The sequence below is a fragment of the Echinops telfairi genome, unplaced genomic scaffold (assembly GCF_000313985.2).
Source record: "Echinops telfairi isolate 266 unplaced genomic scaffold, ASM31398v2 ScPeMD7_3;HRSCAF=10, whole genome shotgun sequence".
In the NCBI taxonomy this organism is placed as follows: Eukaryota; Metazoa; Chordata; class Mammalia; order Afrosoricida; family Tenrecidae; genus Echinops; species Echinops telfairi.
The window spans coordinates 4,546,150-4,568,098 of record NW_022103899.1 but is presented as its reverse complement, the minus strand read 5'-3'; the positions used below and the strand labels follow the sequence as shown (position 1 = coordinate 4,568,098).

At 43.2% G+C, this 21,949-nt stretch overlaps 1 protein-coding gene across 2 annotated transcripts in view; it reads left to right on the top strand.

Annotated features, from left to right (window-relative positions):
- The window catches only part of TTN (titin), a 315,644-nt gene that overhangs the window by 58,074 nt on the left and 235,621 nt on the right, over positions 1-21,949 (top strand). The window contains exons 45-52 of one of the 2 annotated variants that reach the window (XM_045294579.1): positions 1,869-1,925; positions 16,618-16,896; positions 18,595-19,158; positions 19,662-19,943; positions 20,045-20,323; positions 20,898-21,176; positions 21,274-21,552; positions 21,649-21,936. In XM_045294579.1, coding sequence (XP_045150514.1) covers positions 1,869-1,925; positions 16,618-16,896; positions 18,595-19,158; positions 19,662-19,943; positions 20,045-20,323; positions 20,898-21,176; positions 21,274-21,552; positions 21,649-21,936 — 2,307 coding nt within the window. Of the gene's footprint in view, positions 1-1,868; positions 1,926-3,011; positions 9,712-16,617; positions 16,897-18,594; positions 19,159-19,661; positions 19,944-20,044; positions 20,324-20,897; positions 21,177-21,273; positions 21,553-21,648; positions 21,937-21,949 lie in introns of those variants that run through there. The other variant, XM_045294585.1, reaches the window with a different exon arrangement.

Here is a 21,949-nt window from a genome sequence, read left to right as displayed (position 1 = left end):
TATGAACATGGCCCCCATCGGGAAGGGCCCTCCATGTCACTGGCTGCTGGTTAGCCAGCAACTCTACTCCCACAGTGCACCTGGATCTGGAAGTGTCCTCTATAAATCACGTCAGTGACGGCTGTGACAGGTTCTGCAGCAACAGACGGAGACTTGGTTGGGTGGTGGAGGTGGGAGAAAGTGGAGCTTCAGAAAGACATTGTGCTGTGTTACGGGCGGAGCATCATGTCCTCAGGGTGGCTTTGAGCTGATATTTTCATCCCAAGAGCTCCAGTTCCGCCCGTTCCAATCGATTGTACTAATAAAGTGTTCTTGGAGCATGAACCCCTCATTCTTGGAAAGCCCGGACTGCCTTCCTTCTACCTAAGAAGGTTAAAAGATGAGCTGCTTCCAGGTTGTGAGGCTTGAAAGGATTGGACAGAGTCGTCCAATTATTTAGCAAAAGGGCAGTCTTTCACAAGGAGCCTTCAAAAAAGTTCCTGGGGAAAATGCTGCGTTAACTTTCATTCCATTTCCCCGCGAACTTTGCGTAAACCAGTCCGTAGTAACATTACGTGGGGAGCCCTGGTGGTGTGACGGTCACACATTGGGTTGTGGTCAGCAAGGTCAGCAGCTTGAGACTACCAGGCGCTCAGAGGGAGAGTGATGGGGCTTTCTACTCCCGTGAAGAGTTACCGTCTCAGAACTCATGCAGGCAGCTCGACCCTGCGCTCTAGGGTCGCTGTTGATGGCATTCACTCAGTGGCAGTGAGTTTGTTGTTGTTGTTGTTGTTGGGGGTGGGTATCACATAGTCTACATAGTTATCCACCAGTCCAGGAGAATTGCAAAACTCGAATGAAAAGTCTATTCATGGCGTCCTTAGACGTATAATACACGTGGCAGAATCAGATATCGGCTTTAGAATTAACATGCTGCCTTTCCTTCTCATCCTAACAACATTTCATCTTCTCTCAACTCAGCATGTGTTGGACAAGCACAGCTAATGTCTTCCTTTTCCTGACTTTATCCTTACCTAGCAGAGGAATCGCACACCAGAGCAGTTACCAAAATCACCCTGGGCTCAGACACTAAAGGTATCAAAACACTCAAAGGGTCACAAGTTAAAAGGACTCAAGAAGTCAAAAGCGAATCATCAAAGAAAACATCGAGCTTGACCTTCACTTCGTGCCAAAGAACGCAGGGAACCGGAAAACCTGGAGTCAAGTCTCCTGGAAAAGCAGCAGAGGGAGAGAAGCGTGAGGACATCATGGGGGCCCGTCCCCAACCATGAAGCTGCCCCGAGATGACTGTGTCTGAAGACAGTGCCTGTCCCCAGTGTCGTAAAAGCCACTCGGAGTTGAAGAGCCTTTGTTTTGTTCCTTTATATACAACTAGTATTTTTATAGTTTGGAGCTTTGAAATAGGATTTAAATAAAAGGACTGCTTAGTAGTATTTACTCTAAATGCTCCATTTTTTAAGGGAAAAGAATTGAGAATAGCTGTCAATTGAAATTAGGGTTAGAGAATGCATGTTCTTTTTTAAAAAAGACTGTCTCTTAGCAATTGTTGAATCCAGAGGACATTAGAAAAAAGGAAAGAATATAACTTCATTTTGTGAACTGCTTTTCTGAATGCATGTTAAAGGCATGGGAAATGATGGAACTAAAAATGGAAAAGTCAGAGAACTTCAAAATAAAAATGTGTTCAAAGCTTTCTGTCAACATTGTTGTATCATGGATTCATTTGGCATGAATGTGTTGGTGCACTTGAGGGTGGGATTTTTGCTCCTATAACTAAGAGAAGAATGTTTAATCCTGTAAATCATGAATCAATGTGGAAAATGGATGCAATCACTAAATCTCTTGTATGTTTTTTTTTTTCATTTTAGCCCCTGAATCAATTATGCACGAGAGGATAGAGCAGCAGATTGAGGTGGAGATGAAAGGTATCGTTAAAATGAATGTGAGACTTGAGTAGAAATTCTGAAGGATTAATAGAATCCTTGAGCGGCCTTTTTTCACTTAGCACTGTTGAGGAAAATGGTATAGATGTACAAATATATCTCTTAGAGTATATATTAGTATGTTGCATGCCCAATTTAGTATGCTGATGGTTACATGCATTTCACCGTAATTTTGTTTTATGGTAATGTAAGATTTAGTATTTAAAATGTATTAGCCATATTCCACTTTAGGGATGCAACCATTTTCAAAAGCCTGTATTAGATAAAGTTGTCATCTTAGTGCATGGAATCCTGAAGTAGAAGTTTGTTGTCAAAATCACAGTGAATTGAATTGAACAACAGACAATCACCTAACTGCCATTCTCCGAATGCAATGTCCCGAATGAATTAAGATTGAAACACTGTTTTTCAGGATGTGTGAAAATGTTACATTCCCATTCACAGTTACACTTCATTCACATTCATCACTTTAACATTGATATGTCTCTTACACTGGCTTGCAGATAGCTGGCTTATGTGATCCAGATTGCCTGCGTTTCTTTGCATAACCATGTGACTCTATATCTGTATTAGTTCGAATAAACGCCTTCTCATTTTATTTTACCTAATTATTTATGATTATGGTTTTTGCATATATTTTAAAATAATTAATTCTCAAAACGATAATAATTTAATCTACAATCAGAAGGATCAAAATGGGCGTTTATTCCACTCTCTGCAAGTCAGGTAAGATTTCCCTCTTTGCCATACAAAAAAACAAAGCTTTCCTGATCTCAAAACAAATGTGCACAGGACCGGGTCATTTTGAAATGCATTTTTGCTTGTTCAAGAAGAAATTTCAACCGTTTGAAGAAAAGACCAGACAACGAACGTTTTCGTGTCAGAATCTTTTAAACAGAGCATGATGTTGCGTTTATTCGAACAAATATGGTGAGTGAATTTTTTACGGATTTGTGAGAATCTGTAGCATGCAAATTATTTTCTTTTCTATTTTGCAATTTCATTTATTTTCAACTTTTTGGAATACTATGGGAAATAGTAAAATGCTTTATACTTTACTCCCCGCAGGCTTATTCTCCAAAGAGGAATCCGAACATTTGGACAGGGACACACGTGATGCCTTTTCAGATTCCGAAGACCTAGACCATGGCTCCATGGCGGCCAAAAGACATGCAAATCGAATATTGTCCACGAGCTCCTGGCCTGAATATTTCAAGCCTTCTTTCACCCAAAAACTTATGTTTACATATGTTTTAGAAGGGGAACCAGCTGTTTTTACATGTCGATTAATTGCCTGTCCCACTCCGGAGATGACTTGGTTTCATAACAATAGGCCCATCCCAACAGGTCTCCGCAGGGTGATAAAAACAGAGAGTGATTTGCATAATCACTGTTCTCGTTTAGAGGTTCAAAGGGTCCAATACAGAGATTCTGGAAGTTATAGATTACTAGCAATGAACAGTGAAGGGTCAGCTGAATCAACTGCATCATTGCATGTTATCCAAAAGGGGCAAGATGGAAAATATGTAGAATTTCTGAAAAGGGCAGAGCAGACGCGTGAAGACCTGGAGGCTTTAGATGAAAGAAGGGAAGAGAAGATAAAGGTTGACCTAAGGTTTACAGGCTCCCCATTTAACAAAAAGCAAGATGTGGAGCAGCAGGGGATGATGCGGACGATACACTTCAAGGCAGTAACTCCTGGCAAGAGAACAGATATTACACTTGATGAAGAATATTTCGAGCGTCAGTCTGATGTCAGAGGGTGGGTTAGTGTAGGCGAAAGCTTCCTGGATGAAGAGACCAAGATGAAATTGCGGCGTTTACGGGAGGCTAGAAGGACGCTAATGGAAAAACGGAAAGTATCTCTCGTGGAGGTGCCCTATAACATAAGCAGAAGAACTTTGAGAACGAATGTGGGGGATAAAGATCTCATATTACCTTGCGAGGAAATAAAAAGCAGATCTATGTGTGATCAAGCTGATCACAGGGGTAAAGGAAATAATGTAACGGAAGGTATTGCCCCGAATGCACAAGCGCTTCCCGATCAAATGAATCAAAATCTAGTATCTGGAGAACCTCCTGCCATCTTTCAAACTCCTGTCGATGAAGACTTTCTCCAGACCCAAATCAGAATGAGCCAGAACATATTTATAAAAGGACATCTGCCGGAAGACCATGTATATAAAAGGACTCTAGAAAATGAAAATGCTCCAGCAAGAGAACAACTTGAAGAAACTGTCACTAAAACGGTAATTGGACAGTCATCTGTGTCCATCACTAATGTACAGAAGAAGGAAGAAATATGCGAGACCCCTGAACAGGGGTCTGAAATGATACCATCTGCCAGAGACTTCTTTGGTACACTTGTCAGTGTTAAAGAAAATCAAGGTGCAGATAGTGAAAATTTGATCAAAAATGAATTGAGAAAATCTACTTCTACAAAAATGGCTGAATTCCAAATGGAACAGGAGGAGAAAAACACAAGAGTTGTTGAACATTCTTTCCAGAGACATCCCCAGCGCTGCCCACCTTCCTTTCTACAAGAGATTGAATCTCAAGAAGTTAATGAAGGAGACAGTTGTAAGTTTGTATGTCATTTCAAAGGCTATCCTCCACCCATCGTGACATGGTATAACAATGACATCCCAATCCCACGAAATCAACGCTTCATCACCCTGCATACCTTGGAAAACTATTCAACATTAACGTTTTCTTCTGTTCTGCCTCAAAATGAAGGTTCTATTACCTGCGTGCTGTTTAACCAATATGGAACCGTAAAAACAACTGGTGTGCTTAAAGTGAAAGTTAAACAAATCTATGATGCCAAACCAGCAAAAGTCCCGGCGTTCCAGGATTATACTGATGAAGAAGAAGAGTTGGCATTGATGTTTGACCAAGCGGAAGACGTGCATCCATCTTTCAGACAAGAAGGCAAGCAACATCGCCCAATTTTAAAAACCAACCCGCCATTTCCTCCCTCTGCAGACACAGAATTGCTTTCCTTTCCTGTGGAAATTCAGATAACAGCAGCTACTCCGACCCCGGACCAGGATAAAGAATCAAGAGAACAATTTCAACCTATTGAGGCGGAGCCTGAAGCAACAGCTCGAGATCGGGCTACTCATTCACCAAAACACAAATTTAAATTTTCGCCTGACATCATTAATGAGCCTCCAAAACTGTTACAAGAAATGCCAAAGCATGCCGTATGTAGAGAAGGAGATTCTATATTACTTGAATGTTTAATATCTGGTGAGCCTCGGCCAGCTGTGGCGTGGTTGCAAAATGGAATCCTTCTAAAGCAGAGTCAGAAATTTCAGTTTGAACAAGTTCATGGTAGTCACAGGTTATATATTAATGATATTCAGTTTCATGATTCTGGAGAATATGTGTGTGTTGCTGAAAACGAGTCAGGAATGGTGGAAAGTGTTTCCAATCTAACGGTGGCCCCCAGGGAATTCAATCAGCCGGACGATCTTTGTGGAACTTACTCGACGTATTCCACCAAAGATCAGCAAGTACACATTCAAAAAGAACCGGAACGGGCTCGTTATTATGATTTTCCAACGAGGCCTTTTCCTCCCCCATTGAATATAAAAGAATATTCTGTAAGGGAGTATTATCAAAGCCTTGAGACAATTGAGCAGATTGACCCGAAAGGTCAGGTGTGTTGCACGTCTTCTAGAGAGAAACTACCAAGGTTGATGCGAGGCATGTCCAGGTCCATAAACAGCCACAAGCTGAGCCGGGCTGAACTTCAACGCCAACGGGGAGGGAAAGAGAAACGAGGAGGTGAACTAAGAAAGTGGCACCAAGGAGGGGGGACTGTTTATCCATTTGATGATGATTTCAGTGAAGCTAAAATTAGGCAAGAAGTAAGAGATGCTTTTGAGAAGTTTGGTGGAGCCGAAAAGGAAAATGTCCAAGAATATGACCAAAGTGACAATGTGCGGAGCACCCACTTTGAGAGCACATCGGATAGTGACACAGCAAAACACACACCTGGTGTTGTAGACGAAGACCCTTTTGGTGAAGAGAGACACTACCCAGGGAAAAAGGTGAAGCATAGAATTATCGCATTTGAAAAGTTACAACGGGTCGAAAAAGGACTTCCAGAAAAAAGACCCACCAAGAAATCCTTTGTTGGCACTCCTCAAAGGACTCTGGATGACAACAACTTCCCGGTAAAGCCGAGAGAATCCTGGCCCAGTGAGCCTTCCTGCGACCTTCGTTTGAAAATGCGTGGGGCACAGAGGGTCTGCTCCAAATCTGAATCAGATTCAGATGACGTTGTGATGAATTTGAAACTGCTTTCCTCTCAAACCTATACAGAATTTGAAGAACAAGAGAAGGAACAGAAAGAAACTGAGTTTATAGATCAATCTGTATGTTTTGAAAGGGCTGCGCTTGAAGCACCTATTACATTTGACCTAAGACAGTTTCACTCTCAAATAGAAAATGCAGATATAAAAGTCCAAGAATTTGCAAGTGAGCAGTCAGAAGCAGCTTATTTTAAGACCCAACATCCTGCCTCTGAGAAAAATGATGCTGAGCACATTGTATTTGATCTCAAACAAATGTATTCTCACATAGGAGATCCCGCCAAGGAGGTCCGACAGGAAGAAACTGAAGCACAGGAGGAAATATATTATGAAGAAGACACCCCTAGGCCCAAAGTGTTACAATCTGAAAATATGCAAACTAACACAAAGAGTAATCAAGTAGTTTATTCCCGCCAGGAGCTTCTAGATAAGAATTTGGTGGAGAGCGAGATTGATGATGATGTCTTCTGTTTGAAAAAAGCAAGCCTGTCTGTACAGGAACAAAAGCGCGACCGTGTGAAAACAGACCCTTCACTTAAATCTTTTCCCGAAGAAACTCAGAGTGAGTCAGATGCCCTCCATCCGCCTTCACCTGCCGGTGTAGGAGAAAACGATCCTTTGGAGACAAGCAGTTCTCTAGAAAATGGAGGTCCAAGTTTCATTTCACAGTTGAAAAGAGCAGCCGGTGAGCGACAGCTACTAGAGGTCTGCAGAACGGAGGATGAAGACACTTCAGAAACAGAGGTCGTAGCATTTCAAGGGCAGGGTGGTGGGACACACGGACATGCTCATGGAATTTTGGATGAACACCGCGATGATGTCCAGGAAGCTGACATGCTCCACAGAAAACACTCCATGGACCAACGCTTCCCATTCCTGATGACTGAACACCTCCAGATTCCAAAGGAAGAAGTCCGTGAAAAAAATGATGGCCCCGGAGAAGAAAAAGGCCCTGACGAGATTCAAGTTCAAAATGAAACTTCTGCCTCCACGTTTGACAAACAGACAGAAACGTCTCTTTCTGAGAGTCTTCCTAAACTGGACGATGGGGGTACAGTTGAAGTCATGGAATCTGGGGGCTCCTTGGCACAATACTTACTTGCTGCTGGAAAGCACGAGGCTCCTGTGACTGAAGACCTTGGAGCCAAGGCCCAGCTTGTCCAGCGTGAATCGATCACTTCGATGGAGGTTGAAGAAGTCACTTTCAACACCGTGTATGAATATTACAACCAACGACAAGAATCGCTTGGGCGACCCATTTCTCCTGAATCTGATGTTTCCATTGATGTGGGAAGTACAAGCAGTGATGACATCTCGGAGTTAGATCAGTTTTATACTCCACCGTCATCGGTTGAACATTTTGAATCTCCAAAATCGCCTGATTCGTATATTACTCCTTCGGATATTACTAAGCAAGCCTCAACTAATTCAGTAGATGAGTCTGTTGAAAGGTACAGCACACCTGTAGAGGAACCTGCTGAACGATACTCAACACCTTCTGAAGGTGAGGGAGCAGAAAGATATGCCACACCCCCAGGGGAGACACTGGAGAGATACTCTACACCCCCAGGGGAGACACTGGAGAGATACTCTACACCCCCAGGGGAGACTCTGGAGAGATACTCTACACCCCCAGGGGAGGCTCTGGAGAGATACTCTACACCCCCAGGGGAGGCTCTGGAGAGGTACTCCACGCCTATAAGTGGAGAAACAGTTGAAAGATACTTTGTTCCTACTGGGGGACCAAACGCCCCTGAAAACTTTAAAGGGCACCCAGCCAAAATGCAAAGGGAAGATAGTTCACCCCATGAGCTTTTCCAAACACCCACAGGGGAGAGAAGTTCGGCGTACGATATATGGCGCTCTGATTCATTTGGCACACCCAATGAAGCCATTGAACCAAAAGACAACGAAATGCCCCCCTCTTTTCTTGAGCCTCTCACAAGAAGGAAGCTATTTGAAAATACCACCTTAGGCTTCATTGTGGAAGTTGAAGGCCTTCCAGTCCCCAATGTGAAGTGGTATCGAAATAAATCTTTGCTAGAGCCAGATGAAAGAATCAAAATGGAAAGGGTGGGTAATGTGTGGTCATTGGAAATTGCTAACATGCAAAAAGGAGACAGGGGAGAGTACATGTGCCATGCTGTCAACATCATCGGGGAATCAAAGAGCTTTGCAATCGTCGACATAATCGCTCAGGAAGAAAGTGCAGTAGCCCTGCCACCTCCGGTCACACATCAGCATGTCATGGAGTTTCACTTGGAAAACACCACCGCATCAAGAACACCTTCTCCCCAAGAAATTGTCCTGGAAGTTGAACTAGGTGAAAAAGACGTTCAGGAATTTGAGAAGCAAGTGAAAATTGTCACGGTTCCTGAATTTACTCCTGATCATAAAAGCATGATCGTGAGTCTCGATGTTCTTCCCTTGAATTTAGCCAATATGGCTTCAAGCAGGGAAGAAGACAGGGATTTAAAAATTGATCTCGAAGCATTTGAAATGCCTCCTCGCTTTATCATGCCCATTTGTGATTTCAGAATTCCGGAAAATGCAGACGCTGTATTCAAATGTTCAGTCATAGGCATCCCAACTCCAGACGTCAAATGGTATAAAGAATATATGTGTATTGAGCCAGATGATGCTAAATATGTGATTCATGAGGAGAAAGGAAGTCACACCCTTAGAATTCGAAACGTGAGTCTTTCAGACAGTGCAACGTATAGATGCCGAGCTGTGAATTCTGTGGGAGAGGCTATTTGCCGAGGATTCCTCACCATGGGAGATTCTGAAATGTTTGCTCTGTCAGCCAGGCAAAGCAAAGTGACTGTAAGCAGTCTGAAGGAAGAATTGCTATTGAGGAGCAAATATACAGGCAGCTTTTTTGAATTTCAGGTGGTGGAAGGGCCTCCCAGGTTCATCAAAGGTATTTCTGACTGCTATGCACCCTTGGGAACGGCAGCCTATTTCCAATGTTTAGTGCGTGGCTCTCCCAGGCCCACAGTGCAGTGGTATAAAGATGGCAAATTGGTCCAAGGGTCGCGGTTCAGTTCTGAGGAAAGTGGGGTAGGCTTCCACAACCTTTTTATAACAAGTATAGTCAAAGGTGACGCGGGCGAGTACAGGTGTGTCGCTAGGAACAAATCAGGAACGGCTGAGAGCTGTGCATCACTTGCTCTAACCTGACCTCCCTGCACCGGTTCTCAAGCCTCGGGGACTTCTAAAATTCAAGTCCTTGCATGTTTTCCAAATGTTAAAGCTCTAATATAAACTCCCCAATACTTCCACTCCACCTAGTGCTTTACATGAAAGACCCCTGGGGAAATCATTGATCTGTAGAAATCGCCTCTTTGTAATACATGTAAATATTCTGTTATTGAAACATCACCACGTCTGTCACTTCTGCTGTGAATCATCCCGAATTATTAAATGTCTCCATGGCGACCCGATTGTTGGCACGTCTCCTTTCTTCTCACTCGCCGTGCACGAGCTGTTTTCCGCAGAGTGTAAAATGGAAGATCATGTCAGATGACCCCACAGGCCGACTGGTAAGAGAAAGTCACTCTGATGATAACCTGCTTAGGGAATTTTAACCTTTTGAGTTCCGACCCAGGCTTTTTGTACTTACGGTCAAAATAAACCAAAAGATCATCATAATAAAAATAAACAAATAAACTAGAACAAGAAAACAAATCCTGCCAATGACCCTAGAATGGTTTGCATTGTCATCTTCATAGGCTCCTTTCAGCTCATTAAAAAAAGTTTTCATTATTCATTTTTGTCTTCCTAAGTGTTTTACGTCTCCCTGATTTTGAAGGGACCCATGATACTGTCCTTATAGACCGAGTTCATCTGCTCATTCACAACGAAAGAGCAGGACATGTTTGCAAATGCCCCAGTGTCTCAAGTTTCTAGATGGTCATCAATTGGAAAACGTAGCATTAATTTGCTATCTACCTCGAGGACAATGAATATGGTATTTACATATTGATTTTAAATTGCCTTTCAATTTCAGGATCTTTAATATTAGGGGAAAGAAGAAGGTCCGACATTTTTAGAATTGAGGTGATAGAGTAATTTTATTGTAGCTTCTTTTTAAATAACAAGATATAATAAGCATTCCTGTCATTTTCAGTAACTTTCATTTTTTAAATGAACAAAAATTGACTGTAATAAATTTTTCTTAAGATTTTTCCACAGTAACTATACTTTTTTTAAATTAAAGTAGTAAATTCACCAAATTATTTGCATTGTGCTAACTTTGTGAACCTAAATCAACTCACATAAAATGTAATAAATGTAGAGAAATTCCATTTTCTTTTCTGAAAGTGAGGGCATTTGACCCAAAAGCCTCACAGGTGATTGCTTACACCTTCTGAGTCTATGTCATCCCAGTGATGGCTTTGTAAAATATAATTGAGAACAAATGTTACTCTTACAAATCAAATATAATGATGAGATGATGGATCATACTTTCTCCAATTAATAGCTGTATTTGTCACCTGAATTGAGTAAAATTTTAGTGCCATGATATTAAATATGTCCATGTTAGTTTTCAACAAAATGAATTCATATATCCTATAGTATTTATTACTATATTTCTTTGATCTATAAATTTTATATTCCCACAGTGGGTATTCCCGAACAACTTTCCAAATTAATAAAGCAGTTGGGAGAGTGTCTTGATTTTAGGCAGTACAGTCAGGCTTATCTGTTACCTCCAATCACCCCCACCTCAAAAAAAGAGGTGCAAAAGCAACATATTTCATCTTGCTATGACAGATACACAGTAATGGGATGATCATTTCTATTTCAACCAGTAAGTGATTGTGTAGGTAGATAATATCAATCAAAATAATAAGAGATAGGATGCAATATATCACACCCTAAATCCCTGAACTAAAACCTAGTTTTATAGCTCAGAGACATAACTCTGAGTCACGTCATGGACGTTTAGGGAAAGAGACACTCAAACATGGTAACCACACTTACCGACATCAGACAGCAGAGCAGCAGCTCAAGCCTGACAGCTGCAAACAAAGACAGGAAAGCAGCAATGCCCCGCTGAATTCACAAAGAGCCAAGCAATACTCGTTTGCTCACTGAGGAAGGGAGATGATTTGATTTTGCACATCAAAATTCTGATAAGTTTCAAATGCACTGAATTTGAGGTTATGCAGAATTAAAATGACTGGATTTTTTTTTTAAAAAGTCTTGCCCACACTTGGCTTACTTATTGTGTACCAAATTAAATGTGTATTTTTTTCAGACTCCATGACACGTAACTTAAAAGTCTCACTATTATTTTTTTTTTATGCTGAACAAAAAACTCATTGTTTACATTATGAAAGTAGAGTTTAGGTATAATTTTAGCTGTTGCTATATGATGTTAACTTACTTTTGATATTTTAGCATTTGAATTTCATTTTGTATCCTTTTATGGCCACTATATGCCATGTTTAGGAGCCCTGATGGCCCTGTGAGGTAAGCTTTAGATTGCTAACCACAATGCCCAAAGTTTAAACCCAACAGTGGCTCCAAGGGAGAAAGATAAAGCTGTCTGCTCTTGTGAACATTCATAGCCTTGAAAACCGCATAAGTTTGCTGTGAATCAGCATCAACTCTATGGCTGTGGGTGTGGCTTATGTGCCATGTTGAAGGAACCCTAGTGGCTCTTGGGGTTAGGTACCTGGATGCTAGCCACAAGGTTGGCAGTTCAAACTGACCAGCTACTTTACAGGGGAAAAATGAGGCTGGCTGCTCTGGTAAAAATGTACAGTCTTGTTAATGCTGTATAAGGTTGGAATTGACTGATGGCAGTGACTTGGGTATAAATCTACCCAATGTGTTTGGAAGCAATTGAAAACAACTGAAATTATTTCAAAACTTAAATGAGTCTGGGTAGTTTAACTATATTCCGATTTAGTCCCTTTACAGATATTGTAAGTGTCTAGGTGAGGGAAAATCTGACATGAGTAATGTAAATCAAATGGGAAGCCATTATTAGTAAATGGAAGTAATCAATCGTTTTAAGGCTTGTGAATTTAAATTATAAGTGAGTCTATATTCTGCATACTGTAACTTTAACCAGAATGCTCATACCCAAAAAAGATTCCCTAATCCTGTCTTCTCTTATACACTAAAATAGGAATTTGGTAGAACACTATTCCATGTATACAAACAGAGTGAAGTAAAAGATTAATGCAACTTTCTGTCTCGATAACTTAGTACAACCACTATTAGCAGAGTTGTACTATATACCTAACAGACTCACTGAAAAAAATTCAGATTTCTTAATATCACATTACGTGATCATTCATTCTTTCATTCATGGTATTATTTTAAGAATAAATGTTATTCACGGCTTTGCTTTTGTCCAATCATGCTGTACAGGTTTTTCTTGTACAATAAAAGACAATCAAATCTGATGTTGTTGTTTTCTCTTCTTTCTGAGTCTCCTATTTTCTTGATTAGCTTGACTAAAAGTGGCCTGATCGTAAGACTTTCATCGAAGTCATAAAGCAGTTCACAGGACAAGCAAATGCCGCATATGCCTAGTAACTGAAACAGGTTCTCTTCCAAATTCAAAGTACACACTTTCTGTAGTTCCTTACTTTTAATAATGGCTTCCATTTAAAGGCAGTAACTAGAGCATACATATTTTATTGGGGCATTAATCAGTCTTTAATTTGACAGTAAAGATATTTTAAACTCAAGGGAATCTGAATGTATATGTATGACACTTCTGGATCTTCACAGAAATTGATTGACATAATCTCAAATTCTTCTACTGTGAGTATTTGGCAAATGATTTCCTAAGCAGTGAAGCCGGAACCATCACAAGGAAAACTCCCACCCTCACACCTGGCGAAAGCGCAGGTGTGCATCCAAGTGGGGGAATTGCCTTTGTACAGGATCTAGGGCTACTTCGTTTTCTCTAACAAGCTCATGCTGCATTTTAGAAATGTGCACTTTGCTAAATTAACCCCAGAAGAATTTTAACAATTTCAGGAAGAAAGCAGATGGCCAACTGATGGGATACAGTTGTTTAACTTCGTTTTTTTGTTGTTGTTAAATGAAATTTTCTGGTAAACTACGAATCATTTTTCCCATACAGAGTTTTCTAGTTCTCTTCTGTCTGCTGAGGATGAAGAACTCCAAACCTATAGTTATGACCTTCAGCTATCCAATAGGAATGAAACACTTGAACTTTTATCTGAGCCTCCAGTTCATTCAACTAAATTCAACAGCAGACACGATGGCAGTGTTCCAGTTTTCATCAAAGAACTGTCCGATGTTGACGTCAGCATTGAGGATGTGGCTAAACTGTCCGTTACTGTCACCGGCATTCCCAAGCCGAAAGTTCAGTGGTTCTTCAATGGGGTACTGTTAACCCCTTCTGCTGACTACAAATTTGTTTACGATGGTAATGATCACAGCCTGATCATACTGCTCACCAAGTCTGAGGATGAGGGCGAGTACACGTGTATTGCCAGTAATGAGTATGGAAAGGCAGGATGTAGTGCCTACCTACAAATCAATCCCAAAGGGGAGGGCCACCAGGCGACAGATACAGAACTAGCAGTGGAGAGCCCACTGGAAACGCTGAAAGATCCCTGTCCTCCGTACTTCCTGAAAACATTAAAACCAATCCAGTGTGTGCAAGGGCGCCCCGCCATTTTTGAGTACACCGTGCTTGGGGTCCCTGCCCCCACTATTTTGTGGTTCAAAGAAAAGGAGCAGCTTTGCACAAATGTTTACTACACCATCATTCATAAGCCCGACGGCTCTGGGACGTTCATTGTCAATGACCCGCAGAGGGAAGATGGTGGCCTCTATGTCTGTAAAGCAGAGAACGCGTGGGGGGAGGCCACGAGCGGGGCAGAGCTGCTTGTCCTGCCAGAAGACACAGACGTGACCGATGCCCCCCACGAAGTGAAGTCCCCACCAGAGGCGCCTGCAGACCAAGGACTTCCACAAGTGGATTTTCCACGGACGTCGTCCTTGGAGGCCCTGCCCCCCGATGCCTTGGGCTCGGAGCAGGAAATTGCACCTTGTGTACAGGATACCATTTGGCAAACAGCTCTAATCGCAGAAGGAAAGTGGCAGCTTTCTTATGAGGATGTAGCTAAAACCGATGAGTGGAGCAGTGAAGCTGTGTTAGAATCACACCAAGTGCGATCCACGGTCACCTTGGGGCAGGATATGCCTGCTCCTGAGGAAAGCCCCAGTGAACTTTCCATTGAGGACACAATGCTCATTCGGCCTCAGAAGGAGCCCCCTTCGACATCACAGCCACCGATTGCCCAGAAGACCCTCCCCAGAGAAGATACGCTCCTGCTTCAAGAGGGATGCTTGGAAAGCGTCCAGCGCCCTGACTTCGTGAACTCTGAGCTCCGGTATGAGCCCCAGGTCCCTTCAGAACACGTGTGCACAGAAGAAGGCGTCGTCGTGTTAGAACGTGCAGGTAGGCTTGCAGGCCCAGGACCAGATTTTGCAGACCAGCTGGAGGAAAGCCAGTCTTTAAAGTTTCCGCTCGTCCTGGAGGAAAAGCAGGTGCTGGTCAAGGAAGAACTTTCTGGTAACTTGACAGTGCCTCCACCCCAAACTGTAGAGTATCAAAAAGAGCCGGGGACAATCAAGCGAGCACAGGAGGTACAGGGAAGGAGCATCCTTTCTAAGGAAAATGTGCTTGCTGGTATTCCAGATGAGCAGAGATCAACCCTGAAGACTCAGATCCGCAGGGCGCTGCAAGCAGCCATGGCCTGTGAGCAGCCGAGTCTGTTCTCCGAGTGGTTACGAGATATTGAAAAGGTGGAGGTCAAGGCCATCAACCTCACCGAGGAGCCCAAACGCCTCCTATGTACCTATCTGATTACCTCAGTGCAGTCTGTAACTGAAGAATTCACCATCGCCATCGAAGGCATCGATCCTCAGATGGCTAACCTGGAAACGGAACTGAAGGACGCGTTGAGCTCCATTGTATGTGAGGAACAACACATCCTAGTAGCCGAGGGCCCCAGAATTCAGAAAGGAGGCCGCGTGGGTTTGCAGGAGGAAATGGACTCTTCTTCAGAGTCACAGAAGGGGGAGGTCCTCACGGAGCCAGGAGTTGAATCTAAATATCTGGTCTCACCGGAAGAGGTCAGCTGCGTGCAGGTGGACAGTCACGTCAAAGCTGCGGGAAGTGAGGCTGTTCGTGATGGCGTTACTGCAACTGCCCTGACTGAGGAAAGGCAAGCTGGCATGCCGATACCACTAGAGGACGAAGAGAAGTCCTCCGACCGTGGTGCCAAGGAGATGGAGAGAGCAAAGGCCCAGGAAGCCCAGGGCAGCTTAGTCACAGAGGACTGCCCTGTTATACAGACACCCTTGCGGGACACCACCGCGGAGGAAGGAGATGCCGTAGGCCTCACAGCCTCCATAACAAACGCTAAAGAGGTGAACTGGTATTTTGAGAATAAACTGGTGCCTTCAGATGGAAAGTTCAAGTGTTCACAAGATCAAAATACATATACTCTAGCAATTGACAGCGTCAACGCAGAAGAGCATCAAGGAGAGTACGCCTGTGAAGGCTCGAATGACCACGGCAGAGCCACCACCTCAGCAAACCTCACTGTAGTGACCCGAGGTCGGCCTCCCAGGATGACACAGCCCCATCTCTAACCCTCACTGGATTGTCGTGGGCTAGGTTCCGTCACTGAGTTTCCACTTACCTTCACTGCCAGACACCACGTGTTTAGAAATAGGATGAAATCAGAGACCTAATCATGGTTATGAGAGTCCCTCCTTTCGCCCCTTACTGCCATTTTGGTAAATTTGTCACCATGTTTGTTAGCCCTTGTTTTAAAAATGAAACGTACATCTCTTTCATAGTCTGAACGAGTATGCTTTGTAGTTGACGTATGAAGGCATTTTAATAACATGTCAGAAAAAGCGCCTTCTCTAAATCACCCATCTCACCCGACTCCAACATAACCATGATTATGGTCCCTTTGCACTGCTGCTTCTTCTCTCTCTCAGGTTTTCACCTTATCGTTTTATTTCGTGTCTCACTTTTCCTTCTTCACAGTTTTTTAGCGTTCCTAGTGAACATGGTATGTGTAAGAATATATCGTGTTATTATTGCACGTAAGCATCACATCTTATGACTTTACATAATTCACTGCAGAGGCATGGTGACACGTGTTGAAAGTTGCTCATGTCCTCCTTTTACCTTCAATGATGTGTTGTTCGTCACTCGAATGGCTGTGACCCATCTCACCAATCTCAGCTGTTCTACTTCATTAACAGCAACGAGCGCTAGACGAGGAAAGAAGGCTTGCTCACGCTAACGGACTCTGCTTCCTTTCCAGCTGCCCCCGTGATCAAGAAGAGAATTGAATCCCTGGAAGTTGCCCTGGGCCACCTTGCCAAATTCACCTGTGAGATCCAGGGTGCCCCCAATGTCCGCTTCCAGTGGTTTAAAGCGGGCAGAGAAATTTACGAGAGTGACAAGTGTTCTATCCGGTCTTCAAATTACATCTCGAGCCTGGAGATCCTGAGAACCCAGGTGGTGGACTGCGGCGAGTACATCTGCAAAGCTTCCAATGAGTACGGCAGCGTCAGCTGCACTGCCACGCTGACTGTGACAGGTAAATGCTGTTCGTTGACGTGAACGTCATGGGCCCCTTTCATTGTGCTACCCATGTTCCCGTTGTACAGGTGCGGAAGGTGTGTCAACTCAAGTCAAGAAGCCAGGAACTGAGATGCTAACTTGGTGGCTAGGGGCTCTGGCGCCTGGGCGCTACCCGGGTGGGAACAGAAATGCTTTCCAGTCTTGTTTCTCACGGCAACTGAAGGAAAATAACTTATTTGGAGAACCATTTTACGGAATCAAATGAGCAAGACGCCTGAAAATGTTTTTGTTTTGTTTTAAGTTGGGCTTTTTGTTTAGGTCTAATTTGGTTTTCTTCCCTTTTTCTTTAATGACTAGCAAGATGAAATGTGTGAGAGAAAAGCCATATTGGTCTTTAATATTTCTTTGAAACATTTCAGAGCAGTCTGGTGCTACTAGAAAATAAATAATAATATCTCGGTTTATTTAAGAGTTTAGAAACCGGCTAACCAGTTTAAAACAGAAGTACAAACTGAAAATAGTCAGAGTATTAGATACAAAATAAACCAATCCCAATGTGAGACCAGGAGCTCGTACAGAACTACAAACCAGGACTCTTGCCCTAGACTTTATTACTAATTTAAGAATAAAGAACAACGCGAATATTCTGTACTTAGTTTTCCAATGGACACACTCATTCCATGCTTGAATTTCCTCATAGACAAAAAAGATTAGAGTCTCTCTCTCTCTCTCTCTCTCTCTCTCTCTCTCTCCTTTCCTCCCTCCTTTTCTCTCCCGAGGTAAAGTGTGAGTGTGAGTGTGATGTGGTTTGGAGAAGTCATGCAGGAACGCTGAGGGCACTTCCTGGTGCTTGTTTGCAATGAGAGCATCCAGGGAGAAGAGAAGGAACCACACCTTTAACTATAACACTCTCAGCACTACAACCCTTTTCCCGAGAAACCTTGCCTACGGTAGCCCAATCCGTGATCTCCCACTTTCTGACATTGTTTCTAATAGTTTGGGGACTTGATTGGCCCACATTAGGCTAATACACGAATGAGACTGATACATGAGCTTTTAGAAAGGGAGTGAAAAGGTCAGGGCTGACATTTTAAATATTGGAGAAGTTCAAAGTGCAGAATGGAAATGGGAAACTATTGTTATTACATACTTTTACAAACAGAATAATGGCCGGAGGGATGCATTCCAAGTCACACCAGTTGAGGATTTGCTGGAGGCTGATATCTGGGTTAAAGCAACTTTTTCACACTTAATAATCCTCTTATCACTTAATATCCCTAGTCTATAGAAGAGTCAAGTACATCTTCTTTACCATTCTTACAACAGTCTTCTAACGCATAAAATTAAAGTATGAGCTGAAATTCTTACTAATTAATTCAAATAATCAGTGACTAAAAGGAACCAAAAATTAATAATGGTCAATCAATATTGCTCCGTGCAGGAACACGTTCTTTTCTATGATGGTGATAGGAGCTGTTTGAGTTGGTTTCTTGTGATATATATATATTGAAAGTGATATCGTGCTCTTCCACTAAAGAACACTCAGCCTTTTCTTTGCAAGTTGTCTCGTTCTTGTTAATGCATTATCCGATTTCACATTCTGTCTTGTGTCTCTCTCAAGACATAACTCCTCCTTTGTCTCTCCTGGAATAGAGAATGACAACAATCGCTTTGGTGGGGGCAAAAGGTAATGTTGAGACCATTTCTTTTGCAGAGGCATATCCGCCGATCTTTCGCTCAAGACCTAAATCCATTACAACTTTTGTGGGCAAGGCTGCCAAATTCCTTTGCACCGTGTCAGGGACCCCGGTGATCGAAACCATCTGGCAGAAAGATGGGGCTGCACTGTCCCCTTCCCCAAACCGCAGGATGTCAGATGCCGAAAACAAACACATTTTAGAACTCTCAAATCTGACGACTCAAGATAGAGGAGTTTATTCCTGTAAGGCTTCTAACAAGTTTGGCGCTGACATGTGCCAAGCTGAGTTGATCGTGATCGACAAGCCGCGCTTCATCAAAGAATTAGAGCCTGCGCAAACGGCGATCAACAAGAAGATACGCCTGGAGTGCCAAGTCGACGAAGATAGAAAGGTCACGGTGGCGTGGAACAAAGATGGGCACAAGCTGCCCCCTGGGAAAGATTATAAGATCTATTTTGAAGATAAAATAGCATCCCTTGAGATTCCTCTGGCCAAACTAAAAGATTCAGGTACTTATATCTGCACGGCTTCCAATGAGGCTGGCAGCAGCTCCTCTTCGGCAACGGTAACTGTCAGAGGTAAGAAATGTGAGAATGCGGTTTTCACTTCCTTCTAGTAAAGGACGCTTGACTAGAGTGTACCTTGTTCTCAAAATTATTTCATTTAAGCGAGCATGTTGGTCTGGGGGAATCTTGGCTCTGTTTTATTTTGTTCATCTTCACTATTTACTTATTTTTGTTCTTTTCCAACTGTCTGCCATTAACACAACGTGCTTTGAAATTTCTTCTAAGGCCATCGAGTGTCTAGGCAATCCTTTAATATCTTCTTTTATACAGTTGGTCTTTGTGTAAGTATAGTAAGTATAGTTGGGGGGTGGGGATTGTTTTGTTTTTCGCTTTATTCAATCAAGAGTCCAGGGAATTGTCACTGAAAGCTATAGAGCGCACCCCGGTTTTGCAGGGTGTGTGTGTGTGTAGCCATTTCATGTGTGTTGTGTCTTTTTGTTGCACACATCTGTTTCTTCTGTGCAGGTTAGGCTCAACTATCTTCTCCTTTGTCTTTTTTTGTAAACTTCATGTAGAGCCGCCCTCCTTTGTGAAGAAGGTGGATCCCTCTTACTTAATGCTCCCAGGTGAATCAGCTCGCCTCCACTGTAAGGTCAAAGGCTCACCTGTGATGCAGATTACTTGGTTTAAAAATAACAAGGAACTCCAGGAAAGTAACACCGTCCGAATGTCTTTCGTCAATTCGGAAGCTGTCCTCGATATCACGGACGTGAAAGTTGAAGACAGTGGGAATTATTCGTGTGAAGCCGTGAATGACGTTGGCAGCGACAGCTGCAGTACTGAAATAGTTATCAAAGGTTTGTCTCCTCCCAGTCAGCGTCCGTGGTTTCTCGGAGAAAACATCGTTTCTCTCAGCTGCCTGCACCACGTTATTTATCATGTTCTCCTGCTTTTCTAGAGCCGCCTTCTTTCGTGAGGACTCTGGAGCCTGCAGACGTAGTCAGAGGGACCAACGCCCTACTTCAGTGCGAAATCTCGGGCACGGGACCGTTTGAAATTAGCTGGTTCAAAGACAAGAAGCAAATTCGAAGTAGTAAAAAGTACAGGTTGTTTTCTCAGAAGGCTCTGGTGTCTCTGGAGATCTTCTCTTTCAATAGTGCAGATGTTGGCGAATACGAATGCGTGGTCGCTAACGAAGTCGGGAAGTGTGGCTGCAGTGCCACTCACTTACTCAAAGGTGAGTGCGGGGACCTACCTGTCTTCTCTTTAGTAACTGGGCCAAATAGCTTTCTTAGCCGGGGAAGGAAAGCGGGCACCTTCAGGGCCTATCTTTTGAAAATATGGTGTCTCTTGGGTTGACTCGGGAACTGGGGGATAAAGCTGATGGCTTTATCTCGGCATGAGTCTAAATATTTAGTCGCTGGTCACAAAGGAAATGTCATACTAAGTAATTTATGGCCTAAATCTGGTATCTTCGTCGCCGACCCTTTGAAAATTTGGTTTCTCTTGGGTTAACTTGGGAACTTGGAGATAAATTTGATGACGTTCTCTGGACATGAGTGTAAATATTTAGTCCTGGTCTCAAAGGAAATTTCATAACACGTAATCTCTGACCTATAGCCAATGACCATATATCTTCTATGCTTATGTCTCTTGCATGGGATTGCAACTCTTCTTCAATTGTGCTTCTTCTAATTAACCTACACCATGATTGGACCAGATACACGTCACCTAGCTCAAACGCTGAAGTCCATAGGGCGCTGAACCTGCTTGGTAATTGGTTAATTTCGTGTGCTCTTTTTCTTCACTAGAACCGCCAACCTTTGTAAAGAAAGTAGATGATTTTACCGCCCTGGCGGGACAAACTGTTACCTTACAAGCTGCTGTGAGAGGGTCAGAACCCATTTTTGTCACATGGATGAAAGGACAAGAGACCATTCGAGACGATGAAAAACTCAAAATGAGTTTTTCCAATGGTGTTGCCGTCTTGGTCATCCCTGATGTACAGATTCACTTAGGTGGCAAATACACTTGCCTGGCTGAAAATGAAGCAGGAAGTCAAACGTCTGTCGGGGAATTGATAGTTAAAGGTTTGTGGGGGAACATTTTAACTTTGAGTCCATACTTCCATTTTTAGTGACACCCTAGCACATACTTAGGGATCCTAACTCTCTACTACCATTGTAGAACCTGCCAAAATCATTGAGAGAGCAGAACTGATCCAAGTGACAGCGGGAGACCCCGCCACGCTGGAGTACACAGTCGCAGGCACCCCAGAACTCAAACCCAAGTGGTACAAAGATGGGAGACCCTTGGTTGCCAGCAAAAAGTACAGAATAAGCTTTAAAAACAATGTGGCCCAGCTCAAATTCTATTCGGCTGAACTTCACGACAGTGGTCAGTACACGTTTGAGATCTCCAATGAAGTGGGCACGAGCTCCTGCGAGACCACCTTCACTGTCCTAGGTTAGTAGCTGAGAACCCTGGAAAGGATGCACCCCAACAAAGACCCAGAGTAAGTCATTCATTGATCGCTTTCTCCCTTTCTTGTGCCACAAACAGATCGGGACATTGCTCCGTTTTTCACCAAACCCTTACGCAACGTGGATTGCATTGTCAGCGGTACCTGCAGGCTAGACTGTAAAATCGCTGGCTCCCTCCCAATGAGGGTGGCCTGGTTTAAAGACAGTAACGAAATAGCCTCTTCTGACAAATTCAAAATAGCCTTTGTGGAAGGCACGGCCTCTTTGGAGATAAGCAGAGTAGACATGAGCGACGCAGGGAACTTCACCTGTCGGGCCACGAACTCGGTGGGAAGCAAAGACAGCAGCGGAGCCCTGATTGTGCAAGGTTGGCTGGAGGC